General features: G+C 40.9%; 1 protein-coding gene across 11 annotated transcripts in view; it reads left to right on the top strand.

Moving 5' to 3' along the window:
- The window catches only part of DOCK3 (dedicator of cytokinesis 3), a 669,732-nt gene that overhangs the window by 406,092 nt on the left and 239,864 nt on the right, over nucleotides 1-23,776 (top strand). For all 11 annotated transcript variants that reach the window (XM_031662807.1, XM_031662809.1, XM_031662806.1 and 8 more), the window contains one exon: nucleotides 22,912-22,993. In XM_031662807.1, the coding sequence (XP_031518667.1) occupies nucleotides 22,912-22,993 (82 nt within the window). The remainder of the gene's footprint in view (nucleotides 1-22,911; nucleotides 22,994-23,776) is intronic.

Raw genomic sequence — 23,776 nt, 5'->3', positions numbered from 1 at the left:
CACAGACATGTAATTGTTTACATCCTGCTGCAGAGGATACGTGGATCTTCTGAAACCTGTCTCAAGCCCAGATTGAAAACTGTACTTTAAAGCATAAAAGACCCACTTTGGTAATAGTTCCCATGCTGTCATATACCTCATGCCTCAGCATCCACTTCATTTTATCTGCCTACTCTGGCTCCACACTTTGCTCCTGACCAGGGTATGGTCAGCTATAACCAGTCTGTAGCTTCATTCCACTGCCCCTGAGGATAATTCATCCTACCCATGGTCCATCTCCACCCAACACTAGACCTGCCTGTGGTTCTCCAGCTTCAGCCCCATATGTCAGAACTCATAAGGGTTCCTGAGTTTGACCTCTGAGATCTGTCCTTGTACTTGTCCTAAACTCTGAACTCACACTGCCGCTGGCCTTACCTGCCCTACACTATATTCTTTGAGGGTTGCAGAGATATAAGACCTACAGTCTCTGCTGCTTTGCAGACAAGGACACTGGACTTAAAAGACGTGTTGGAGTTCTCCAAGACCACCCTTAGTGATTATTCACTACAAAGAGCTCATAGGGCTCAGCATATACTTGTAGTCATGGCTAAGATTTATGACAGTGATGTAGTAAGGATACGTAGCTGGATCATGACAGAGAAAGACACAGACTTTGGAGGAATCTATGCACAAGCTTCTTTGTGCTCTCTCTCTCATGAGGGGTCACACAGAGCACTCTTCCAGCAATGAATATGTAGCATTAAGTATGCGATGTTTCAACCCTGGGAAGCCCATTAGGGACTCAGCAGCCAAGGTTTATTGGGGGCTGTCACATAGGCACCCTCTGTGTAGCACATGCCAAATTCCAAGCTCCCAGAAGGCAAGCAGGTATATAACATAAGCCATATTGTTCACACAGACAGTCTAGGCGTAGTGAGCCACCCTTAATTGTTGGGAATACTCTGAAAGCCAAATACCAGATGCCAGCCAAGGGCCAGCCTTGCAAGCAGACCTTTCTAAGGATAGCAGTCTCAGGCCTGCTGTGTTAACTCTTTTCTGTGCCCCAAGCTCCTGTTTCATAGAATTTTGGCCCACCATGTCCATGTAAACCACAGACTTCTTCAGCTATGCTTCGACTGTTAGGTTTTTAGATGTCAAGTTTCCTCTTGCCATTTTTAAGCCTTGGAGACCAGGAATGCCTGTACCAGAGAGTGCCATTCCTAGATCTGGTCCTCTGGACATCCTCCTTCCAGCCCAAGAACCCCACCTGTGTATCCTGACCTCAGTGCTGCTAGCATTGTAATGTTGTACTTTGGAAATTGATGTAGTTTTCTCTAATATGAGAACAGTGCTGCTATGCAATAGTATAGGGTCTTTTGTCTCAGTGACCCCTCACAGACCCTGCAGGCTATGCTGTCCAATACAACTGAACCGTTCTATATATGGGGGGCATTTTGGTAGCCACTAGCCACATGTGACTGTTGAGCACTTGAAATGTGGCTAATATGACTAAGAACTGAGTCTTTAACTTTACTTAATTTTAATGTAAATAACAAAATGTGGCTAGTGGCTACCCCATTGGTTAGCACAGCATAAAACCTGGTGGGCTGAACGATCTGGTAAGCTGGTTGTGCAGGGCCATGGCAGAAAGGATAGACTGAGTCCACAGGATATCAAGAGGAAGGAAAGACATGAAGCAAAAGAAGAAAATTAAGAGAGTTCTTTGAAGTCTGGATATATCCATTTGTGCACATTTATAAATATATAATATTTAGAGAGATGTAGCTGTTTTCAAATGCTTTCTTTTTGATCAATATTAAATCTTATTTTCACCATTCAGATACTATATCTTGAGAGACAGTTGGAATGAGTACAGATTTTGGAAAAGCCAGGCTTAGGCTAAAATCTTGTCTCTGTAGCTTATTAGCTACAATACTATAACATAACACTGTTTTTAAAATAATGCCATAAAGCTGGGTGCGTTGGCTCACGCCTGTAATCCCAGCACTTTGGAAGGCTGAGGTTGGTGGATCACCTGAGGTCAGGAGTTCAAGACCAGCCTGGCCAACATGGTGAAACCCTGTCTCTACTTTAAAAAAAAAAAAAAAAAAGGCCAGGTGTGGTGGCACATGCCTGTAATCCCTGCTACTCTGGAGGCTGAGGCAGGAGAATCGCTTGAACCTAGGAGCTGAGATCACGCCACTGCACTGCAGCCTGGGCAACAGAGTGAGACTCCACTTCAAATATAAATAAATAAATAGCCGTAATTTTTTTATATTGAGGGAGAGTAAAAAATAATTTAACATAGTGCAGTGGACATTCTTATATTTTAAATGTTTCTAAAACCTAAAAGTTCTTAAGTACTAAAAATTCGAAAGCATTTAGGAACTTTCTTTGCTGTTCTTCCCTGAAATTGTTCCTGAACTTCCCAGTTGTGTACTTTAAAAGCCTAGAAAATATCTAGTGAAATATCTGACAAATTTAAATATTAATGTGGCTTTCAGGATGGCTGAATTTTCTAGCTCCCATTTATAAACACTCTATATTTGTCTATTTCCTCTGTGTGTGTTTGGTTTCTGTAAGCTCTGCCTTTCTCATCAGGATTCCCTCATTTTGGACTAAGTCTCTTGTGCTGTGACATGTTATCATATTAAACAAGCAAGGCTTTGCCTCATTGAAACACAGAAACAGCAGCAGAAATAGTGAAAAGAACAAGTTAATAAATATAAATACTATGTATTCTGATATTCTTAGAGGACTTCCGTAATCAAAACAGGACAAATATAGAGGAGTACATATATTACATGGCAACTATAAAAACCCTTAAATACTGTTATATCTTGTTTTATGCCGAACAGAGAAAAACTTGTATAATGAGTAAAGGAATGAAGTTAAAAAGAACAAAAATGTTCATGTTGTGGTAAGGAACTGGAAAGCACAGAACAAGATTATCAATACCAGCGTAGGTAATGAGGGAGAGTAACAAAATCAGGAAGACCGTCAATATTGTTATTGCTAAGACAGTGTTTTTACATGAGGCTTATTAAGAGAGCAAGCACATTTTAGCACTGTTTAAATCTTTTCAGTTTATATAGTAAATAAGTTGGAAAACAATAAATAGGAAAACTAAATCATGTTATCAGTTATTTGCTCTTAAATATGTTGTTTACTTGTGATAGTGCTAGGTTACATATTTATCTAAGTACAGTCAGATTGACTGAGTGAATAGTCTTTTGTACACTTGATGAACTAATTCTAAACTAAATTGGCTTCTTCAACCTTCATTCATTTATTTATCTGATCATTATTTCAGCATGCCATTCAAAACTGCTAGGTCTGGGTTACTCTTGGGAAGTTGCAAAGGCCTCTGTGGGAAAGGTGCATTTTTCTACACCAGGCAAAATAGTTTTTCCTGAATAAGGAGAAACAGCTGCTATTCTATTAATAACATTGCTTTTCTGGCATCAAGGGCCAAGCAGGATTACTTCTCTCTGTAAGTACTTCAGACTACTTAACTTTCACCTGAGAAATATAAAATGTACACTTCTTTAGTCCCCATTGGTGTGATTAGCAAAACACATGGAAGGGAGGGTCAGTGTTCTCATCCTCCAGCGTCCTCACATGGACACACACCTTCCTCAGAAGCATTATGACCTGAATGTTGGAGACAGCAAAGATGAACTGACTTAGCATTGTGCTGTCCTGTCATCAGAGCCTTACCACCATTTATTCACCTACATGCTTGTTATTGTTAGAATTAGGAGTCTGATCCTGCGATAAGAGCAGAAATTATTAGAGTGAAAACAGCTGTTTGTAGCTTACCACATTAAGCTACCGTTCAGTTAATTTTTGTTAAGTATATGGTTTCTTTGTTTTAAGTTTAGGGGTACATAGGCAGATTTGTCCCATAGGTAAACTCATGTCATGGGGGTTTGCTGTACAGATTATTTCATCACCCAGGTATTAAGCCTAGTATCCATTAGTTATTTTTCCTGATCCTCTCCCTCCTTTCACCCTCTAGTAGGCCCCTGTGTCTCTTGTTCCCCTCTGTATTAGTCAGGGTTCTCTACAGGGACAGAACTAATGAGATAGCCCACAATAGGCCATCTGCAGGCTGAGGAGCAAGGAGAGTAATCCCGAGTTCCAGAACTGAAGAACTTGGGAGTCCCATGTTTAAGGGCAGGAAGCATCCAGCTTGGGAGAAAGATGTAGGCTGGGAGGCTAGGCCAGTCTCTCTTTTCACATTTTCTTGCCTGCTTGTATTCTAGCTGTGCTGGCAACTGGTTAGATTGTGCCCACCCAGATTAAGGGTAGGTCTGCCTTCCCCAGCCCTCCGACTCAAATGTTAATCTCCTTTGGCAGCACCCTCACAGACTTACCACGATCAGTACTTTGAATCCTTCAATCCAATCAAGTTGACACTCCGTATTAAGCATCACAAGTCCATCCCTTGTCAACTTGAACCCATACACATCTCCTGAAATCATTCATAATCTTTGAATAAAGACAATAATAAGGTCATAATTAAGCCCAACATAATACAACTATCCTTCACACAACCGGAAATGCACCAATCCCTGACCCAAATACTATTACGTTAACAATACTTAAATGCTGATGTGAAGTCAATAAATCTTATATCATGTGATAAAGGAGAAAGAAAATAAAATCAAGATATTTTCTTAGTACAAATGCACAAACATTCTTAACAAAAGGAGGAGGAAATACTTATGACAATTACAGTCCTCGTTTCTGCAGCTGGTCACGTGGTCATAGCTGGTATTGATGACTACCTTCTTCTACTACCCATTCTGTATTCCCTTTGCCTTCAGCAAGCACCTAAGCAGGTCATGGGGTTTTTCCTGGTGGAGTGACCCAAACCTTCATTCCTGAGGGGTCTGGGCCATTTGTAGTCCTGCCTTGATTGGGCTGTTGTAGTTTCCCATTGACTTTAATCACAGGGCATGGTAATACTAGGAGATGCCCTAATGGATCTCCTGTATTCCATGCTTACTCTTCCTTACTTCTGTTGTGGAGCAGTAGACTGATTTCATCTTGATAGTACGGGTCAGTCACCTCAGCCAACACTGTAACTCCCTTCTTTGCCTGTTGACTTAAAGGTAGGAGGATCCCAAAGTGTCCAGGTGGCAAACTTAACTTCAGTTTAATGGAATCATTGTATCTTTTGATAGCAGCATTCCTCCCTCTGGAACTAAGACCTCTAGGCCAGCAGAATGTAATGTTGCGGGAACAAGAAGCAAAAATTTTGCTAGTGGATCACTAGGGGTGATGGTGAGTGGTGCCATTTCCACTTCTACCCCTTGATTCCTGGACCTGTGAATCCTGGCTATGAGAGAAACTGTACCATACGTTGGATTTTGATTCAGAGCATATACGGCCTTCTAGAGAACTTTGCCCCAGCCCTGCAAAGTGTTGTCATCTAGTTGGCATTGTAATTGTAACTTCAAAAGGCCATTCCACTGTTCTATCAATCCAGCTGCTTTAGGATGATGGGAAACATGGTAATACCAGTGAATTCCATGAGCATGAGCTCACTGCTGCACTTCTTTAGCTGTAAAAGTGAATGCCTTGGTCAGAGGCAATGCTGTGTGGAATATCATGATGGTGGATGAGGCATCTGTGAGTCCGTGGATGGTAGTCTTGGCAGAAGAATTGCATGCAGGATAGGCAAATCCATATCCAGAGTAAGTTCTATTCCAGTGAGGACGAACCTCTGCCCTTTCCATGATAGAAGAGGTCCAATATAATCAACCTGCCACAGCTGGCTGGTCACCTTGAGGAATGGTGCCATATCCAGGGCTCAGTGTTGGTCTCTGTTGCTGGCAAATTGGGCACTCAGCAATGGCTGTAGCCAGGTCAGCCTTGGTGAGTGGAAATCCAAGTTGCTAAGCCCAAGCATAACCTCCATCCCTGCCACCATGGCCACCGTGTTCATGGGTCCATTGTGGGATGACAGGGGTGGCTGGGGAAAGATGCTGAGTGGTGTTCACAGAATGGGTCATCCCGTCTACTTGATTATTAAAATCCTCCTCTACTGAGGTCACCTGTTGGTGAGCATTCACATGGGATACAAATATCTTCACAGTTTCTGACCACTCAGAGAGGTCCTTCCACATACCTCTTCCCTAGATTCCTTTTTCACCAATTTTCCAATCATGCTTCTTCTGAGTCCCTGACCCTTCAGCCAAACCATTGACTACAGTCCATGAATTAGTATATAATCACACATCTGGCCATTTGTCCTTCCATGCAAAGTGCACAACCAGGTGCACTGCTTGAAGTTCTGCCCACTGGGAAAATTTCCCTTCATTACTGTCCTACAGGCATGTCCTAGAAAGGGGCTGTAGTGCTGCAGCTCTTGACTTTCGGGTGGTGCCTGCATATCGGGCAGAGCCACCTGTGAACCAGGCCCTAGTCTTCTCTTCCTCTGTCAACTGATCCTAGGGCACTCCCCATGAGGCCATTGGTGCAGGTTAGGGGGAGAAGGCAGGGTGGCAGGAGTGGAGACCATGGGCATTTGAACCGTTTCCTCATGTAACTTATTTGTGCCTTCAAGACCTGCTCAAGCCTGATCATGTATATTCCACTTCCGTTTGATGATGGAATGCTGCTATGTATGATCCGCTTTATGGCTAGATGGGTCAGAAAGCACCCAGCTCATGATAGGCAGTTCAGGTCGCATGGTGACTTGATGACCCATAGTCAAACGTTCAGTTTCCACCAAAGCCCAGTAACAGGCCAAGAGTTGTCTCTCAAACGGACAGTAGTTATCTGCAGAAGATGGCAGGGCTGTGCTCCAGAATCCTAAAGGCCTCTGCTATGATTCACCTAAGGGGGCTTGCCAAAGGCTCCAAACAGCATCCCTATCTGCCACTGACACTTCAAGCACCATTGGATCTGCTGGGTCATATGGCTGCTTGCACAGCAGCCTGGATCTGTTGCAGAGCCATCTCCTGTTCTGGACCCCACTCAAAACTGTCAGCCTTTCAGGTCACTTGATAAATGTGCCAGAGTAACACACCCAAATGAGGAGTATCTTGCCTCCAAAATTCAAGTAGGCCCACTAGGCATTGTGACTCTTTCTTGGTTGTCGGAGGGCCCAAATGCAGCAACTTACACTTCATCTTAGAAGGAATATCTCGATAGGCCCCACACCACTGGATCCCTAGAAATTTTACTGAGGTAGAAGTTCCCTAAATTTTAGTCAGATTTATTTCCCATCCTCTGGCACACAAATGTTTCACAGTAAGTCCAGCGTGTTTGCTACTTCTTGCTCACTGGATCTAATCAGCATAATGTCATCAGTGTAATGGACCAGTGTGATATCTTGCAGAAGTGAAAAGTGATGAAGGTTTCTCCAAATAAGATTATGACACAAAGCCAGAGAGTCAATATGCCCCTGAGGTAGGACAGTAAAGATATAATGTTGGCCTTGCCAGTTAAAGGCAGATTGCTTCTGGTAGGCCTTATGGACTGGAATGGAGGAAAAGGCATTTGCAGAGTCAATGGCTGCATACCAGATGCCAGGAGATGTGTTAATTTGCTCAAGCAATGAAACCACATCTGGTAAAGCAGCTGCAATTGGAGTCACCACTTGGTTAAGTTTACGATAATCCGCTGTCATTCTTCAAGATCCATCTGTCTTCTACACAGGCTAAATGGGAGAGTTGAACGGGGTTGTGATGGGAATCACCACCCATACGTCTTTCAAGTCCTTGATGGTGGCACTAATCTCTGCAATCCCTCCAAGGATGCAATATTGGTTTTTTGTTTGTTTGTTTGTTTTGAGATGGAGTCTCACTCTGTAGCCCAAGCTGGAGTGCAGTGGAGTGATCTCAGTTCACTGCAACTTCTGCCTCCTGAGCTCAAGTGATTCTCATGCCTCAGCCTCCTGAGTAGCTGGGAGTACAAGTGTGCACCACCACACTCGGCTAATATTTTGTACTTTAGTAGAGGTGGAGTTTCATCGTGTGGCCCAGGCTGGACTCAAACTTCTGAGCTCAGGCAATCCGCCCACCTCGGCCTCCCAAACTGCTGGAATTATAGGTGTGAGCCACTGCGCCTGGGTGCAATAGTTTTTTAATTTACTATTCGTCTAGGTAGAGGCCACTCTAATGGCTTCCATCTGGCCTTTCCCACCATAATAGCCCTTACCCTACTAGTCAGGGAGCCAATGTGGGGGTTCTACCAGCTCCTTAATATGTCTGTGCCAATTATGCATTCAGGCAATGGGGAAATGACCATAGGATCAGTCAGGGGACCCACTGTAAGTCACACCTGCTAAAACTCCATTAATTACCTGACTTTTGTAAGCCCCTGCTTTAACTGGAGGGCCACAGTGATGTTTTCAGTCCCCTGGAATCCACATCAGCTCAGAGCCAGTGTCTAGTAGTCCCCGAAATGCCTGATCATTTCTCTTTCCCCAGTGCACAGCTACCCTGGTAAAAGGCCAGAGGTCTTCTTGGGGAAGGATGGGAGAAAGATTCACTGCATAAATTGTTGGTAATGTAGTGGGGTCCTTCTTTGGGGTACCTGGCCTCCCTTCATTCAAGGGGTTCTAGATCTGTAAACTGGTTCAAGTCTGGAAATTGATTTGGGGCCATGATTCTCTGTTTTTATAATTCAGATTAGTCTTGTGTCTGTTCAACCTAGAAATTTTCTGCTTGTATAAATTAAGTAGGAATGCAGTAGGCTTCCTATCCGCTTAACTTCTAGGAACACCATGATTAAATAGCCAGTGCCAGAGCTCTACATGAGTCAGACTATTCTGATTGCCGCTTTGCCTCTGCTGTCCATTGTGGTAGGCCCATTTTGCCTTTGACAGTTGAGTGCTGCCACCTGGCCCCTGCCACCTCGGGATCCAGTTATTTCCACTGTATTTAAATTTTGTAGTTGAGTGACTGTGGTTCCCACTGTTAGATCTGGCATACAGAGAAGAGCAATTACAGGGCTCTTCAAATTATAGGACATCTTCAAAATGCAGGTGTTGCCCTCACAAATCTGTTTTGCAAGGCATTGGTCAAGGGTGTATCTTCTGGACCCTCCCAGCTGGGATGAGTAGGTCTAAGGTGACTAATACACTCCACCATCCCTCTCCCTAAGCCTTTGGATCCCTTCCTCTACATTAAACAAAGGGAGATCAGGCATTTCCAGCTCTCTCACAGTGAACCATCTTCTAATCCATACTTCAGCTAACCAAAGAAACTATTAGAACCTTTTTTAACTCCCCAAGCTGCAACATTAAATGCAGAGTCCCTACTTAGTGGACCCAAATCAATAAATTCAGCCTGACCCAACTCTGTGTTTCTTCCACCATTGTCCCATACCCTTAATATCCATTCCCATCCTGTTCTCCAGATTTCTGTTTATATAAATTAGAAAACTCAAGCAGTTATTTTCAAGTGTAGCACACCTCCTTGTGAGTCACACTCTTAACCTCACCTCTAGGGGCCTGCTGGGACTTTAGCCTAGTTATAGGTCTAGAAGCAAACAGGGGTGTTGGGGTGGGTCCCGAGGAGAATCAACATTATCTTACCTGGCAACTGCCTCAGGAGATAAGACTCTAACTCAGGGCAATCGTAGCAAATTTCAGGCTCAGTATCTGCTTCTGAAGCTGGGAGATAGAATCCCTAAGTTCATCATTTTGTTTCATCACTTTATCCACCAAACTTAGGAGCAACCAACCAGCTTCATTATGTTCCTGTAGAGAAAGAGCTGGAATTGTGGAAAAACACACAAGCTCTTACCATGTGAGTGGCTGTTCTGCAATAAAAAATGGATGCACAGCTTTGCCAGGTGTCTACTGTTAAAGTGAGGGCATTTATTGGAAAAGAATGGGACCCTGCAACTTGGAATAGGGACGTGTGGGAGGACCCTGATGAAGCTGGGGACACTGAGTTCCTTTTGCCAGAAGGAACACCGTCCCCATCCCCAGTCATGTCAGCATCCCCTCCCCGGCCCAAGCTGCCATCAGCCTTTCCACCTTTGTCTGAGGAGATAAATGCTGTGCTCCCTGAGACAACACTGATGTCCTCCCGTGAGGCAGTTGCCAGGCAGAAAAATGTTGATTTTCCTCAGGACCCACTCCCAATACCCCTGTTTGCTTCTAGAGCTATAACTAAAGTCCCGGTAGGTCCCTAGAGGTGAGGCTGAGAGTGTGACCCATGAGAAGGTGCAGTACACTCGAAAAGAACTGCTTGAGTTTTCTTTATTGTTATTGCTATTATACTTTTAAGTTCTAGGGTACATGTGCACAATGTGCAGGTTTGTTACATATGTATACATGTGCCATGTTGGTATGCTGCACCCATCAACTCATCATTTACATTAGGTATTCCTCCTAATGCAATCCCTCCCCACTCTCCCCACCCTATGACAGGCCCCGGTGTGTGATGTTCCCCATCCTGTGTCCAGGTGTTCTCATTGTTCAATTCCCACCTATGAGTGAGAACATGCAGTGTTTGGTTTTCTGTCCTTGCGATAGTTTGCTCAGAATGATGGTTTCCAGCTTCATCCATGTCCCTACAAAAGACATGAACTCATCCTTTTTTATGGCTGCATAGTATTCCGTGGTGTATATGTGCCACATTTTCTTAATCCAGTCTATCATTGATGGACATTTGGGTTGGTTCCAAGTCTTTGCTGTTGTGAATAGTGCTGCAATAAACATAGGTGTGCATGTGTCTTTATAGTAGCATGATTTATAATCCTTTGGATATATACCAAGTAATGGGTTCGCTGGGTCTAATTTATACAAACAGAGATCTGGAGAACAGGCATGGGAATGGATATTAAGGGTGTGGGATAATGGTGGAAGGAACATAGAGTTGGGTCAGGCTGAATTATTGATTTGGGCCCACTAAGAGGGAAGGGTGCAGGACTGAGAAGGAATTTCAGAGGTGATAGAATGTTCTTTCATTACCCAGGTACTAAGCCTAGTACCTAATAGTTATTTTTTCTACTCATTTCCCTCCTCCCACCCTCACCCTCAGTGGGCCCCAGTGTCTGTTGTTCTCCTCTTTGTGTCCATGTGTTCTCATCATTTAGTTCCCACTTATAAGTGAGAACATGTAGTGTTTGTTTTTTTGTTTCTGCATTAGTTTGCTAAGAATAATGGCCTCCAGCTCCATCCATGTTCCTGCAAAGGACAGGATCTCGTTCTTTTTTATGGCTGTGTAGTAGTCCATGGTGTGTATATACCCCATTTTCTTTATCCAGTCTACCATTGGTGGGCATTTGGGTTGATTCCCTGTCTTTGCTATTGTGAATAGTGCTTCTGTGGACATATGCCTGCATGTGTCTTTATGGTAGAATGATTTATATTCCTTTGGGTATATATTCAGCAATGGATTACTGGGTGAAATGGTAGTTCTGTTTTCTGAAGACTTGATAGGGGCTGTATAATTACAAAAACGTTATTATAATTACTTGAGAATATGTAACAACAGATTTACTCATGTGTCTGTTTTATCTTAGACAAAATGGAAAAAGCCAGTTTTCTGGGATTATTTGCCATTCAAGTTTCTGCTTGTTCTTAAGCAAATCATTATCTACATCTCTTTGGTGGGAATGTCATGAACTTCAAACAAACTGTGTGCCTCCAGAAGAGCTGGAGTGGGAACGTGGCATAGACTTTCTAGTTGGAAGAGTCAGAGTACATGTAGGTAATAGGAATCCTGTAGATAGGTTTCTTTCATGCAGCACCTCTAGGAGCCTATGCCACACAGACACTCTTCATCTCTGGAGCAAGATGTGGCTTGCAGCATTTCCCAGGTATATTTTCCCATGGAACCCAACTTTCCACACCCCAACACTTTTTTTTCAGTACTTATTTCATGAGTTGAAATAACAGATAAAGCATGGGCTTTGAGGTCAAACAGATCCAGATTTGAATTTCAACTTTACTACTCTCCACTTTTTCATCTCAAGCCAGGAACTTTGCCTTTCTGACTCTCAGTTTTTTCAGAGGTAAAATACCTGTTGTAAAGATCAAGTGCAATTAGGTAAGAAAAGAAATACTTAAAAGAATGCCTGGCACACAAAAAACACTAAGTGGCTGCTGTTGCAGCTACTACAGCAAAATAATTAATACCAGAGCTGTATCTCCCTCTCACATATTTTCTCTTTCACACGAATTTTTAGCTACCTGTTTTCTGTTCACATTTGTGTTCCACAGAGACCTCAAATTCAGTATGTACACCCGAAATTTATATAATCTTCCTTTATATCTTCTCTGGTTGATACAACCACATCCAGTCAACTGCTAAATCTGGTCAGCTATGTCTCCTAAATATATCTCACATCCATTCACTTCTCCTCAGTTTCAAGACTGCATCATAGCTTGCCTGGGCTACTCCTGTTGTCTCTCTGGAGTACTTTCTATGTTACCAACCTGGTTTCTGCATTGCAGCCCAAATGCTCAGTCTAAACACTTATGGGATCATGCTGCTTCTCAAGTTTGAACTTTCAGAGCCTCTCTAAGGCCCACAATAGGGTTTTTCAAACTCGTTAACCCTAACACCAGTTGAAGTCCTTAAAATTATAGATTCCTGGACTGTCTCTGGGAATCCTTTCCTTTAGAGATTCTGATCCAGATGATCTTGGATTTGGCCCAGGATATTTGCATTTTAAGTAAGCTGCCAGGTACTACAAATGGTAGCCAAATTTGGAAAATCCTCACACGTAAATAATCCACACTGTGTTTGGCACCTCTGACTAGCTATCCAGTACTCTCTTTTTAATTTTATTTTATTTTTAGTTTTAGTTTTAGTTTTAGTTTTAGTTTTTTGGAGACAGGGTCTCGCTCTGTTGCCCAGGCTGGGAGTGCAAGGCTGCATGCAGCCTTGACGTCAGCAGGCTCAAAGCAATCATCCCACTTCAGCCTCCTGAGTTGCTGGGGCTATGAATGTATACCATCATGCCCAGCTAATATTTAATTTTGTGTAGAGACAGGATTTCACCATATTTCCAAAGCTATTCTTGAACTCCTGGGCTCAAGTAATCCTCCTGCCTCGGCCTCCCAAAGTGCTGGGATTACAGGTGCCAGCCATTGCATGCAGCCTCCAGTACCCTCTTAACTTATGCTCTGAGCTTCCCCATACAATAAGCTACATCATCCTTTAGAAAGTCTGCACTGCTCACTCTCTCCTCCTAGAATACCTTTTTCTTCATCTCTAATTACCCCTTACCAAAAGTCTTTCAAGAACCTGTTCCAGTACCTCCTTCAGGCAGCCTACCCTCATTCCAGTAGTTTGTCGGCCCCCCCCCCTTTTTTTTTTTTGAGACATAGTCTTGCTCTGTCACCCAGGCTGGAGGGGGCAGTGGTGCGATCTTGGCTCACTGCAAGCTCCGCCTCCCGGGTTCACGCCATTCTCCCACCTCAGCCTCCTCGGTAGCTGGGACTACAGGTGCCCGCCACCACGCCTGACTAATTTTTTTTTTGTGTGTGTGTTTTTAGTAGAGACAGGGTTTCACCATTTTAGCTAGGATGGTCTTGCTCTCCTGACCTTGTGATCCGCCCACCTCGGCCTCCCAAAGTGCTGGGATTACAGGCATAAGCCACCGTGCCCGGCCTTGTCAGCCCCTTTCTATGTAATTATAGCATTTTCACATTGTGGAGCAATTTTTTGTTTATGTGTGTCTCTGTTCCACTAAACTTGAGGACAGGGATTACTTCATTTCTATAGCCTCAGCATTTAGCTCAGTTTCTGCAAAATGATAGTAGTTGGTGAATGTTTGTCAAAAGAATTAAAGGGAAAGAGGAAGGCCAGAAAGAATGCTTGCATTATACCAGTAGTCACAAAAATGTTACTTGGAGTCCTGAAGTATCTCAAGGAGAACCGGTGGTCAGAGTAGAGGCCTAACTATGGAGCATTTCTGCATTATCCCCCTTTCCTGAAACCCTCACCTCTGATTCAACCCAAGAAAATCTGCTTCTTAAGTTTTTGTATGTTGGTGAACAGGGTAAGGTTTTGTTGAAAAGAAGAGAAAAGCTGACACTAAAAGTAAATTTGGAAACCATAGCCCTGGACCATCATTTGCCTTTATAAAACCCCTTTTTTTTTGTGGATTTCTGCTTTCTGTGCTTTAAAATGAAGTGGGAAAACTTAAAGAATTTGAGAAATAAAGCCAAGTGATCTAAATTGGAAAATGAATCTATGAGGGGATATTAGATATTTCCTACTCTGTTGGGTCATACAGTGTAGTATAACCTTGGGGCTACTTGCTTATTTTCAAGCACCTGGCAGGTTATCATGGGAGAGATGCTAAGCAGTTGGCATCCATATTCATGGAGGACTGAATGGGGAACATAAAGATTAAATTGAAAAAGTTGGGAGAATTCCTCTAAATTTATTTGAGAAAACTGCTTCTGTTTCCAAAACAGTGTCTTTAGGATGTACCCTCTTTGAGGATAAGAAACTCATCTCTGCCTTAGTGCCTGGCATGGGCTGGTACCTCATTGGCAGTCACCAAACATTTGTTGAAGGGATGCATGAATTGCCATCAATGAAGGCATATACAAAATGCGGTGCCATCCAAGAATTATCAATCTCAAAAACGGAAGTTATCTTAAAATTAAGACACCATTAGACTTGTCACAGATTGAAATTATGGGATTCATTTGTAAGAACTTGATCAATAATATGAAATTAATGTAACTTCATATGCTGTATGTCCGTAGTTCATCATCATAAAAACAACTAAAGGTAGAGTAGTTCCCTTGTAATATTGCTTACTGAAGAGTAAGAATTAACCATCTCTTTTTCTCTTGAAAGAGATCAAATAGTAACTTAGATGGTTTCTCATTCATATAAAGAGAAAGAATTATTCATATAGAGGTGTGAATATTTATGAAATCTCATGGGTAAATTTGACTCTCTTGGCCACAGTTTCTATTACACCCTTTGAAGAATACAAGTACTTGCTGTTGCTCTAGTTGCCAAGTAGATTCAGTCAGCATGTATCTACTATGTTTCTACAGACTCCATTGCCTTACACAAAAGTGGGTTGTGGGGTAAAATGTAACCTGTCCCCTTAGTTCTTAAAACATATACTACCATTTTAAGCCTCTGAAAAGTCCTAGAGGGTAGAAACCTGTCTGTTTCAATACAGTATTTCCCAACAATATTTTGCCACTTTTTTTGTAAAACATCTATTGACAAATCATGGGAACATTGGATAGATTATTTGTCTTCAAATAGTTTGAAGCATTTATTTATCATACCCATTGGGGAAGCTAGCAAAATATATAAATAAACGGGTATATAAACAGGTGTGATAAATAAATGAAATAATTATATGTATGCCATAAGCCCTCTGAAGTGAAAAAAACAGTTATTTTGAGTATTAAAAATCATCAAAAAGGCCAGGTGAAACTAGAGTATGAAAATCTTGAGGAGATATAAAGCTCAGGTTGGCAATGTGAGAACTAATGAAAGGAAAGGGCTTCCTTTCATTATTGAGGAGAAAAAGAGAAGTTCCTATGTTCTGTTAGAGCCAGCAGCCCTATTTACCTAGATAGTTACTTCATCTACTATTTTATCTTTGAACAAGACCTTGTGTAAGTCCCTCCAAATAGTACCCCTCTATGGGCAGCTCCAAAAAGCAGCCTGTTGGGGAGGTGTCTGCTCTTGAGAGATTCACAGAGTGTATAGTGTGAGGATGAGAGCAATTGTATGTTTTCCTTCTGAAGAATAGTACAGAAGTTATAATAGATTCTCTTGAAAATCTCTTTGAAAGACATAAACTTCCCAAAACCTACTTTTATACTCATGTATTTGCAAAGATATATTATCACATTATCAGATAATTGGGGATTGTTACATGCATGGTGTACATATTAGAATAGATCAACTTCTGTAACAAATAAAAAATATATTATGGTTCAAACACAATAAAAGTGTATTTTCTTGCTTTTATAACAGCCCTGGGTGGGTGTTTTAAGTTAGTAAGACAGTCTTTATCCACACAATCATTTAGGGACCAAGACTAATGGATAATCTGCCATCATCAATACATAGCACCAAGGTTGTACTGGGGGTCATCTCCACTCCAGCTTTCTAGAAGGGAGAAAGCATGAAGGCACATATATAAGAAATTTTTAGGACTAAGCCTAGAAATTGCACACATCACATTCACACTTTAGTGTCCACAATTCAGTCACATGGCTCCACTCAACTGCAATGGGGAGGCTAAGATATATACTCTAGCTCTGTACCCAAGAAGAAACAGAAAACATGGATTTAGTGAGCATCTGGGGGACTGTGTCTGTCACAACATAGTTGTTGCATCTTGGTCCTTGGTCACCAAATTAGAAGGTTGATTTGTGCTGTCTCATTTGCTCCCTTCTGGCTCATAGATGTTTCTGCATAGTGTGATGGTGATGTACCCATCCATTTTATTGTGACCCTCATTAGCAAACTTCCACATACCACACAGCAATTCTCAGGACATTTCCACCTTTTTCCATTCAACATTTATTATAGGGTCAGGCTCTTAGAAGTACTAGAGGTACCGAGGGGAACAATGTCCTTATCCTTGGGAGTTTATTCTCTTGTGTAAGAGAAAGACAATAAAGAAAGAAAATAATTAGTTTGTTCCACATGCTGTAAAAAAGAAAGTAATGGGAAAGGGTAAAGCAGTACTGCTCTTGCCAACATATCAAAGTTGGCTTCTCTAGGAAACTGGAGGCTAAGATCTGAAGGATGGTAGTGAGCCAGCCACTTGGGCTGAAAGAACAGCATTCCAGAGAAAACAACATGCACAAAGGTCCTAAGGCAAGAATGAGTTTGGCATGTTCAAGAAACTTGTATCTAGGACACCAGTGTGTGTGTGGCGAGTAAGCAAGAAAGGCTCATGTGAGATGAGATAGGGCTGTAAGATAGGCTGAGTCAAGTGTTTCACACAAGGCCATGCAGATCTTGGAGAGTTTACATGTTATCTGAGAGTGAGAGTAAACCACGAAAAAGTTTGTTGTTGTTTGTTCTCTGTAACAGCTTTATGTTAATATAATTCACATACTATAGAGTTTACCCATTCAAAGGGTACAGTTCAATGGCTTTTATTAGAGTTATGCAACCATTACCACAGTCCATCTTAGAACAGTTTCATCAACTCAAAAAGAAATCCCATACCATTTAATAGTCACTCAGTTTCCTCCAAACCCCCAGCCCTAGGCAACTACTAATCTATTTTCAGTCTCTGTAGGTTTGTCTATTGTAGACATTTCATAAAAATGGAATTAGACAGTGTGTGGTCTTATGTGATTAGCTTCCGTTACTTAGCATATTGTTTTCAAGGTTCATCAACATTTTAGTGTGTGTCAGTACTTCGTTACTTTTATGGCTGAATAATATTTTGTTATTTGGCTATATCTACCACATTTTATTTATCCATTTGTCGGTGGATATTTTGGTTGTTTTCACCTTCTGGCTACTATTAATAATGCTATGAACATTCATGTACAAATTTTTGTGTGACCATATGTTTTTATTTCTCTTGGATATATACCCAGGAGTAGAATTTCTGAGTCATATGGTAACTATGCTAACCTTTTGAGGAACTTCCAGACTGTTTTTCCAAAGTGGCAATACCATTTTGCATTCCCATCAGCTGTGTATGATAGTTCCAATTTCTCCATTTCTTTGTCAGCACTTACGATTATCTATCATTTTGAATAAAGCCATTCTAGAGGTTTGAAGTGATACCCTCATTGTGCTTTTGATTTGCAATTACCTGATGACTAATGATGTTGAACATCTTTTCATGTGTTTATTTGCCATTTGTGTATTTTCTTTGGAGAAATACCAATTCAAGTTACTTACCCACTTTTGAATTGTCTTTTTATTATTGAATTTTAAGAGAGCTTTATATATTCTAGGTACAAGTCCCTTATCTGTATATGATTTGTAAATATTTTTGCCCATTCCGTGGCTTGTCACTTTCTTGATGGTGTCTTTTGATGCACAATAATTTTTTGCTTTAACGAAGTCCCTTTTTTTGTTGTTGTTGCTTGTGCTGTTGGTGTCCTTCCTACCTAAGAAACCATTACTTAATTCAAGGTCATGAAAATTTATACCTACATTTTCTTCTAAGGATTTTGTAGCTTTAGTTCTTACATGTAGGTCTGTGGTTCATTTTTACTTAATTTTTATATATGGTGTGAAATAAAGATCCAGCTTCATTTTTTGCATGTGAATATCTAGTTGTCCCAACACTGTTTGTTGAAATACTATTCTTTTCTCCACTGAGCTGTCTTAACACCCTTGTAAAAAATCAGTTGACCTCATGAAAAGGTTTTAAGCTGGGAAAAGATACGATCTGATTGATACTTTAAAAGGATCAGTCTCTCCAAGGATGGCTTTTAGAGAGGCAAAAGGGAAGTAGAGCTGGGAAGCTATTATAATAATCCAAGTAAGTCAAGTAATGGCCAAGACTAGTGACAGCAAAGAAGATGGCAAGCTTTATAAAGATTGAAGATAGTTTGGAGAGAGGATTGCCTTGACTCTATGTTTTTGCCACTGTTTCATTTGTCTGTGTCACAGCTGTCTTTTCTACTTTTCCCCATTATATTTTCTCTTAAATGGTCTTGAGAATTTTTTCTGTTATTTTTGGAAGTCTTTTTTTTTTTTTTTAACTTTACTGTTTTTTATTTCCTGTCTGTGATAAAACTCACAACTTATTTGTATCTACACTATTACTAAAACCACAGCTTATTTGTATCTACACCTATTGTTTCCTTCTTCACTCTTTCCTGGATTCTATCCCTCTTCACCTACTCAGTGATTTTCCTTTACTAGTTATATCCTGTGTCTTCAGTAGTTCTCCTTCTATAAGCCTTGTCCCATTAGATACACATTTTCTTAGGTGTATTCCATCTTTTTTTGAGTCTGGTTTTTAAAATGCAATTTATACATAGTAAAATTCACCCTTTTTAATGCACAGTTCAGTGAGTCCTAACAAATGTATATAGTTGTGAAACCATCACCACAGTCAAAAATAGAACATTTCATCACTCTCAAAAAGTTCCCACATGTACCTTTGCAGTCAGTCCCTACCCTTCTTCCCTAGCCCTAGCAACTGATTTGATTTCTGTTCCTATAGTTTTGCCTTTTCCAGAATGCAATATAAATGGAGACATAGAGCCTATGGCCTTTTTTCATTGGGTTTTTTCATTTAGTATAATGCTTTTGAGATTCATCCATATTATTATACATCCCAGTAGTTTGTTTTTTAAAATTGTGAAATGATATTCTATTATGTAGATTATTCATTTATCCCCCTGATGGATAGTTGGGTTCTTACATGTTTTGGCCATTGTGGATGATGCTGCTATAAGTATTTATATATAGATCTTTGTGGATTTTTTTCATTTCTCCTGAGTAAACACATAGGAGGAGAATTACTGGGTCATTTAGTATGTGTATGTTTATAAGAAACTATCAAGCTGTTTTCCAAAGTGGATATACCATTTTGCATTCTTACCAACAGTTTATAAGAGGTTTAGTTCTAGTTGCTCGACATTCTTACCAACCTTTGGTATATTGATTCCTTTTTTTTTTTTTTTTTTTTTGAGACAGAGTTTCTCTCTTGTTGCCCGTGCTAGAGTGCAATGGCATAATCTCGGCTCATTACAACCTCTCCCTCCCGGGTTTAAGTGATTCTCCTGCCTCAGCCTCCAGAGCAGAGCAGCTGGGATTACAGGCACATGCCACCATGCCCGGCTAATTTTTATGTTTTTAGTAGAGACGAGGTTTCGTCATGTTCGAGCCAGGCTGGGCTCGAACTCCTGACCTCAAGTGATCTGCCTGCCTCGGCCTCTCAAAGTGCTGGGATTACAGGCGTGAACCACTGCGCCTGGCCAGTATATTCTTTCTTTAATTATAGCTATTCTAGTAGGTGTGTAATGGTATCTGTGTTTTTTGTTTTTTTTGTAATGGAGTTTTGCTGTTTTGCCCAGGCTGGAGTGCAGTGGCGCGATCTAGGCCCACTGCAACCTCTGCCCCCTGGGTTCAAGCGATTCTTCTGCCTCAGCCTCCTGAGTAGCTGGGATTACAGGCACCCACCACCATGACTGGCTAATTTTTGTATTTTTAGTAGAGATGCGATTTCACCATGTTGGCCAGACTGGTCTCGATCTGCTGACCTCAGGAGATCTACCCGCCTCACCCTCCTAAAGTGCTGGGATTACAAGTGTGAGCCACTGCACCCAGCCCTCACTGTGTTTTTAATTTGCATTTCTCTAATGATTAATGATATTTTGTTGTGCTTATTTGCCATCTCTGCACATCCTTTGGTGAAGGGTTTGTTCAGATCTTGTGTCCATTTTTTATTTGAATGTTTATTCTTTTTGGGCATTTTATATGTTCTCAATACAATTTTTTCTTAGGTGAATGTTTTGTGATTATTTTCTCTCAGTCTGTAGCTTGTCCTTTCCTTTTCTCACTAGTGTCTTTTAAAAAGAAAACTTTTAATTTCTGTCTAAATTAAGTCTAATTTATCATTTTGTTGTGATTTGTGATTTTTGCTTAATAATCTCGGGCCGCAGAAAGTTTTCTACTATGTGCTAAATGTGGAAACAAATGTGAAAAAGATATACAAGATACTTGTCTTCGTTTTTCACTGAGTTTTCTTCTTTTATAGTTTTAGCTCTTGTATTCGAGCCTGTGATACATTCAAGTTAATTTTTAAAAGCAAGGGTCAAGGCTTAGTTTTTTCATATGGATTGTTCAGCACCATTTGCTGAACGTGGTGTACACCCCCCTTGACACCTTTATTTGAAATCAATTGACTTTGTATATATGGGTTATCCCATATTTTAACAAAGACCTCCCTCAACCCCACATGCCCATTTAACTAAAAATGCATCACTTCCACCTCTTCACAATCATTCTTTAAAGTGTGGTCTAGACTGTGCTTCATCATTTCTTTCTTACTCCTTACACTGGCATCTTTCTCTACCATTTCATTAAAACAGTTCTTGCCAGAATCACCAGTGATCTGTGTTCAAGAGTTTTGTCCTTGTTACATGTGACTCTCAATGGTCCTGGACCTTGCTGACCCCTCCCTCCTCTTTCAAACACTCTCTTCACTTGACCAGTGCAACATCTTACCATCCTTCATATTTTTCTTCTGTTTTTCCATTTGCCCCTGTGTCTACTTTGATAGTTTTTCTTTACCCATTTCTTAAATGTCATTGTCCCTCAGCATTCTGACCAAAGCCCCCTTTCCTCTTTGTTCTTTGCGTGTTCCCTGCTTATTCCCGTTTGTTCCCCTGACTGAAGAATCTCAAATTTATGTCTGACCCAAATCTTTCTGAGATTTATTTCTGCATGTCTAACTGCCTACCAGGACCACAGCTGTATGAGGAAAAAGTACCTTGTATATGTCTTGTTCACATTTATATTCACATGCCAAGTACACAGGACTTAATAACAATTTGTAGACTGATCAAATGAATACATGAGCAAACTAAACTGATACCACATATATTCCATGAATATATGACTGGAGGCACAAAATAAGTAAGTTACTTTTGGAATCACATACTTTGTCTTCACCATGGCACAGTTTTCCTTTACAGCTGGTAGTGAATCTTCGGATAAAGAGATGGGAATGAGATTCTGCACAGGGGCAGGAAGGAGATGCGAGAGTAAAGAGACATTTCTCCGAACGATGCAAACACTGTTTCTAAAGTTTTCTAGTCTAGTAATTGTAATTTTCTTCTGAAATTATGTATATTATTTGGAGAATAAAATAGTTAGTGGCTCTATTAAATTCTGATTGTAGCTTTAGCTATAACACATCATTTCTTTTTGAATTTCCACCAAAGTTTTTATATGTTGCTGTAACATTTTTTAAGACCTAAAGCAAGCTTGTCCAACCTGCAGTCCACAGGCTACATGCAGCCCACAATGGCTTTGAATGCAGCCCAACACAAATTCATAAACTTTCTTAAAATATCGTGAGACTTTTTAAATTTTGATTTTTATTTTTTAGCTCATCAGCTACCATTAGTGTTAGTGTATTTTATGCGTGGCCCAAGACAATGCTTCTACCAATGCAACCCAGGGAAGCCAAAAGATTGGATGCCACTGCCCTAAAGTGATTCTCAAGAGTTATATAAAACAGCATTCTCCATTGTTTTTGGCACCAGTGACCAATTTCATGGAAGCTAGTTTTTCCATGGACTGATGGGTGGAGGCAGTGGTGTGGGATGGTTTTGGAATGAAACTGTTCTACCTTAGCTCTACCTTAGATCATCAGGCACTAGTTAGAGCATACAACCTGTATCCCTCCACGTGAAGTTCACAATAGGGTTTGTGCTCCTATGAAAATCTAATGCCACTGCTGATCTGACAGGAGGCAGAGCTCAGGTGGTAATACTTGCCCACCTGCCACTCACCTGCTGTGTGGCCCAGTTCCTCACAGGCCACGGGCCCATACCAGTCTGCAGCCCGGGGATTGGGGACTTCTGATATAGAAGATGTAAATTTGGTAATGTCGATTCTTTCGGATCTAATATGATGAATGGTTTTATGATCTGAGTGCTCACATCTAAGAATGTATATGCTTGTTATGGATTTTGCATCATGCCAGTGCTTTGGGAATATCTGGGAGATATTACTGCCCTCCTTACTGCCCTCAGGGAGCACACACCTTAAACAGATAAAACACACAGCTACAATCAGCAAATAAACAGAAGCACCTATCAGGTAGTTTGTAGTATCCTTTGTATGTTACTTAGCAGGAAAAAAGAGGGTATCCTGCCACTAGACGTGTGTTTTTGGCCTTGCTTGTCACTGCAAGCTGTTATGTAAATATGTTTAGTGTTTTTCCTTATCTGCCCTTTTCCTCTGTTCTGGAGTGTGTTACTCACATTTCTCTGTATCTTTCTTTCCTACATTTCAGTGAGCGGTTTCTGGTAAGACTGAACAAGAATGGTGGGCCAAGGAACCCAGAGAAGATCGAACGAATGTGTGCCCTTTTTACAGTATGTACAAATTCTCTTTTCCTTCTTTGCTGTTGACTCTAACCAGTGGCCTGCTATGTGGATATTGTCACCCTGAAAACAAGCATTTATTCTTATTTCCACACACATGGGAGAGAATAGGACTTGATTTATGTTTCTGTTAGGTTTTAATGAAATATTTATAGAAAACTGAAATTATATACAGTTTTAAACTTAATTTTTATTAATGAAATACAATCAAGTACCTTTCACTGATATAGATTGTATAAGCTATTTCATACAATAGACACTTAAAATCTGACAGAACCAGCCTGGACAACATGCCAAACCCCATCTCTACAAAAAACACAAAAATTAGCCAGGCATGGCATGTGTCTGTAGTCACAGCTACTTGGGGGTCTGAGGCGGGAGGATCGCCTTAGCCCAGGAGGTTGAGGCTGCAGTGAGCCAAGGTCACACCACTGCACTCCAGCCTGGGTGAAAAAGTGAGACCAGATCCTGTCTCAAAAAACAAACAAACAAACCAAAATCTGACATAGGTCTTTCTTACTATTCTTATCCAAGGCCACTGGGAATTTCTCTGAGGTGTATAATTTCTAATGCATAATTTATTTTAAAGGTATCCAACAAGTTTACAGCTTTGTAGTTTGTTAGTGAGTTCATATACAGCAAGACAAACTAAATAGTCCTCTTCCAAATACCAAATGGGGGATATTTTCCTACTGTCATCTGTACTTTTTTTATATATATATACTTTAAGTTCTAGGGTACATGTGCACAACATGCAAGTTTGTTATATAGATA

Source organism: Papio anubis, chromosome 2, assembly GCF_008728515.1.
Source record: "Papio anubis isolate 15944 chromosome 2, Panubis1.0, whole genome shotgun sequence".
Taxonomy (NCBI): Eukaryota; Metazoa; Chordata; class Mammalia; order Primates; family Cercopithecidae; genus Papio; species Papio anubis.
Note: the sequence above shows the minus strand (reverse complement) of the source record. Positions and strands in the feature narration are given on the sequence as shown.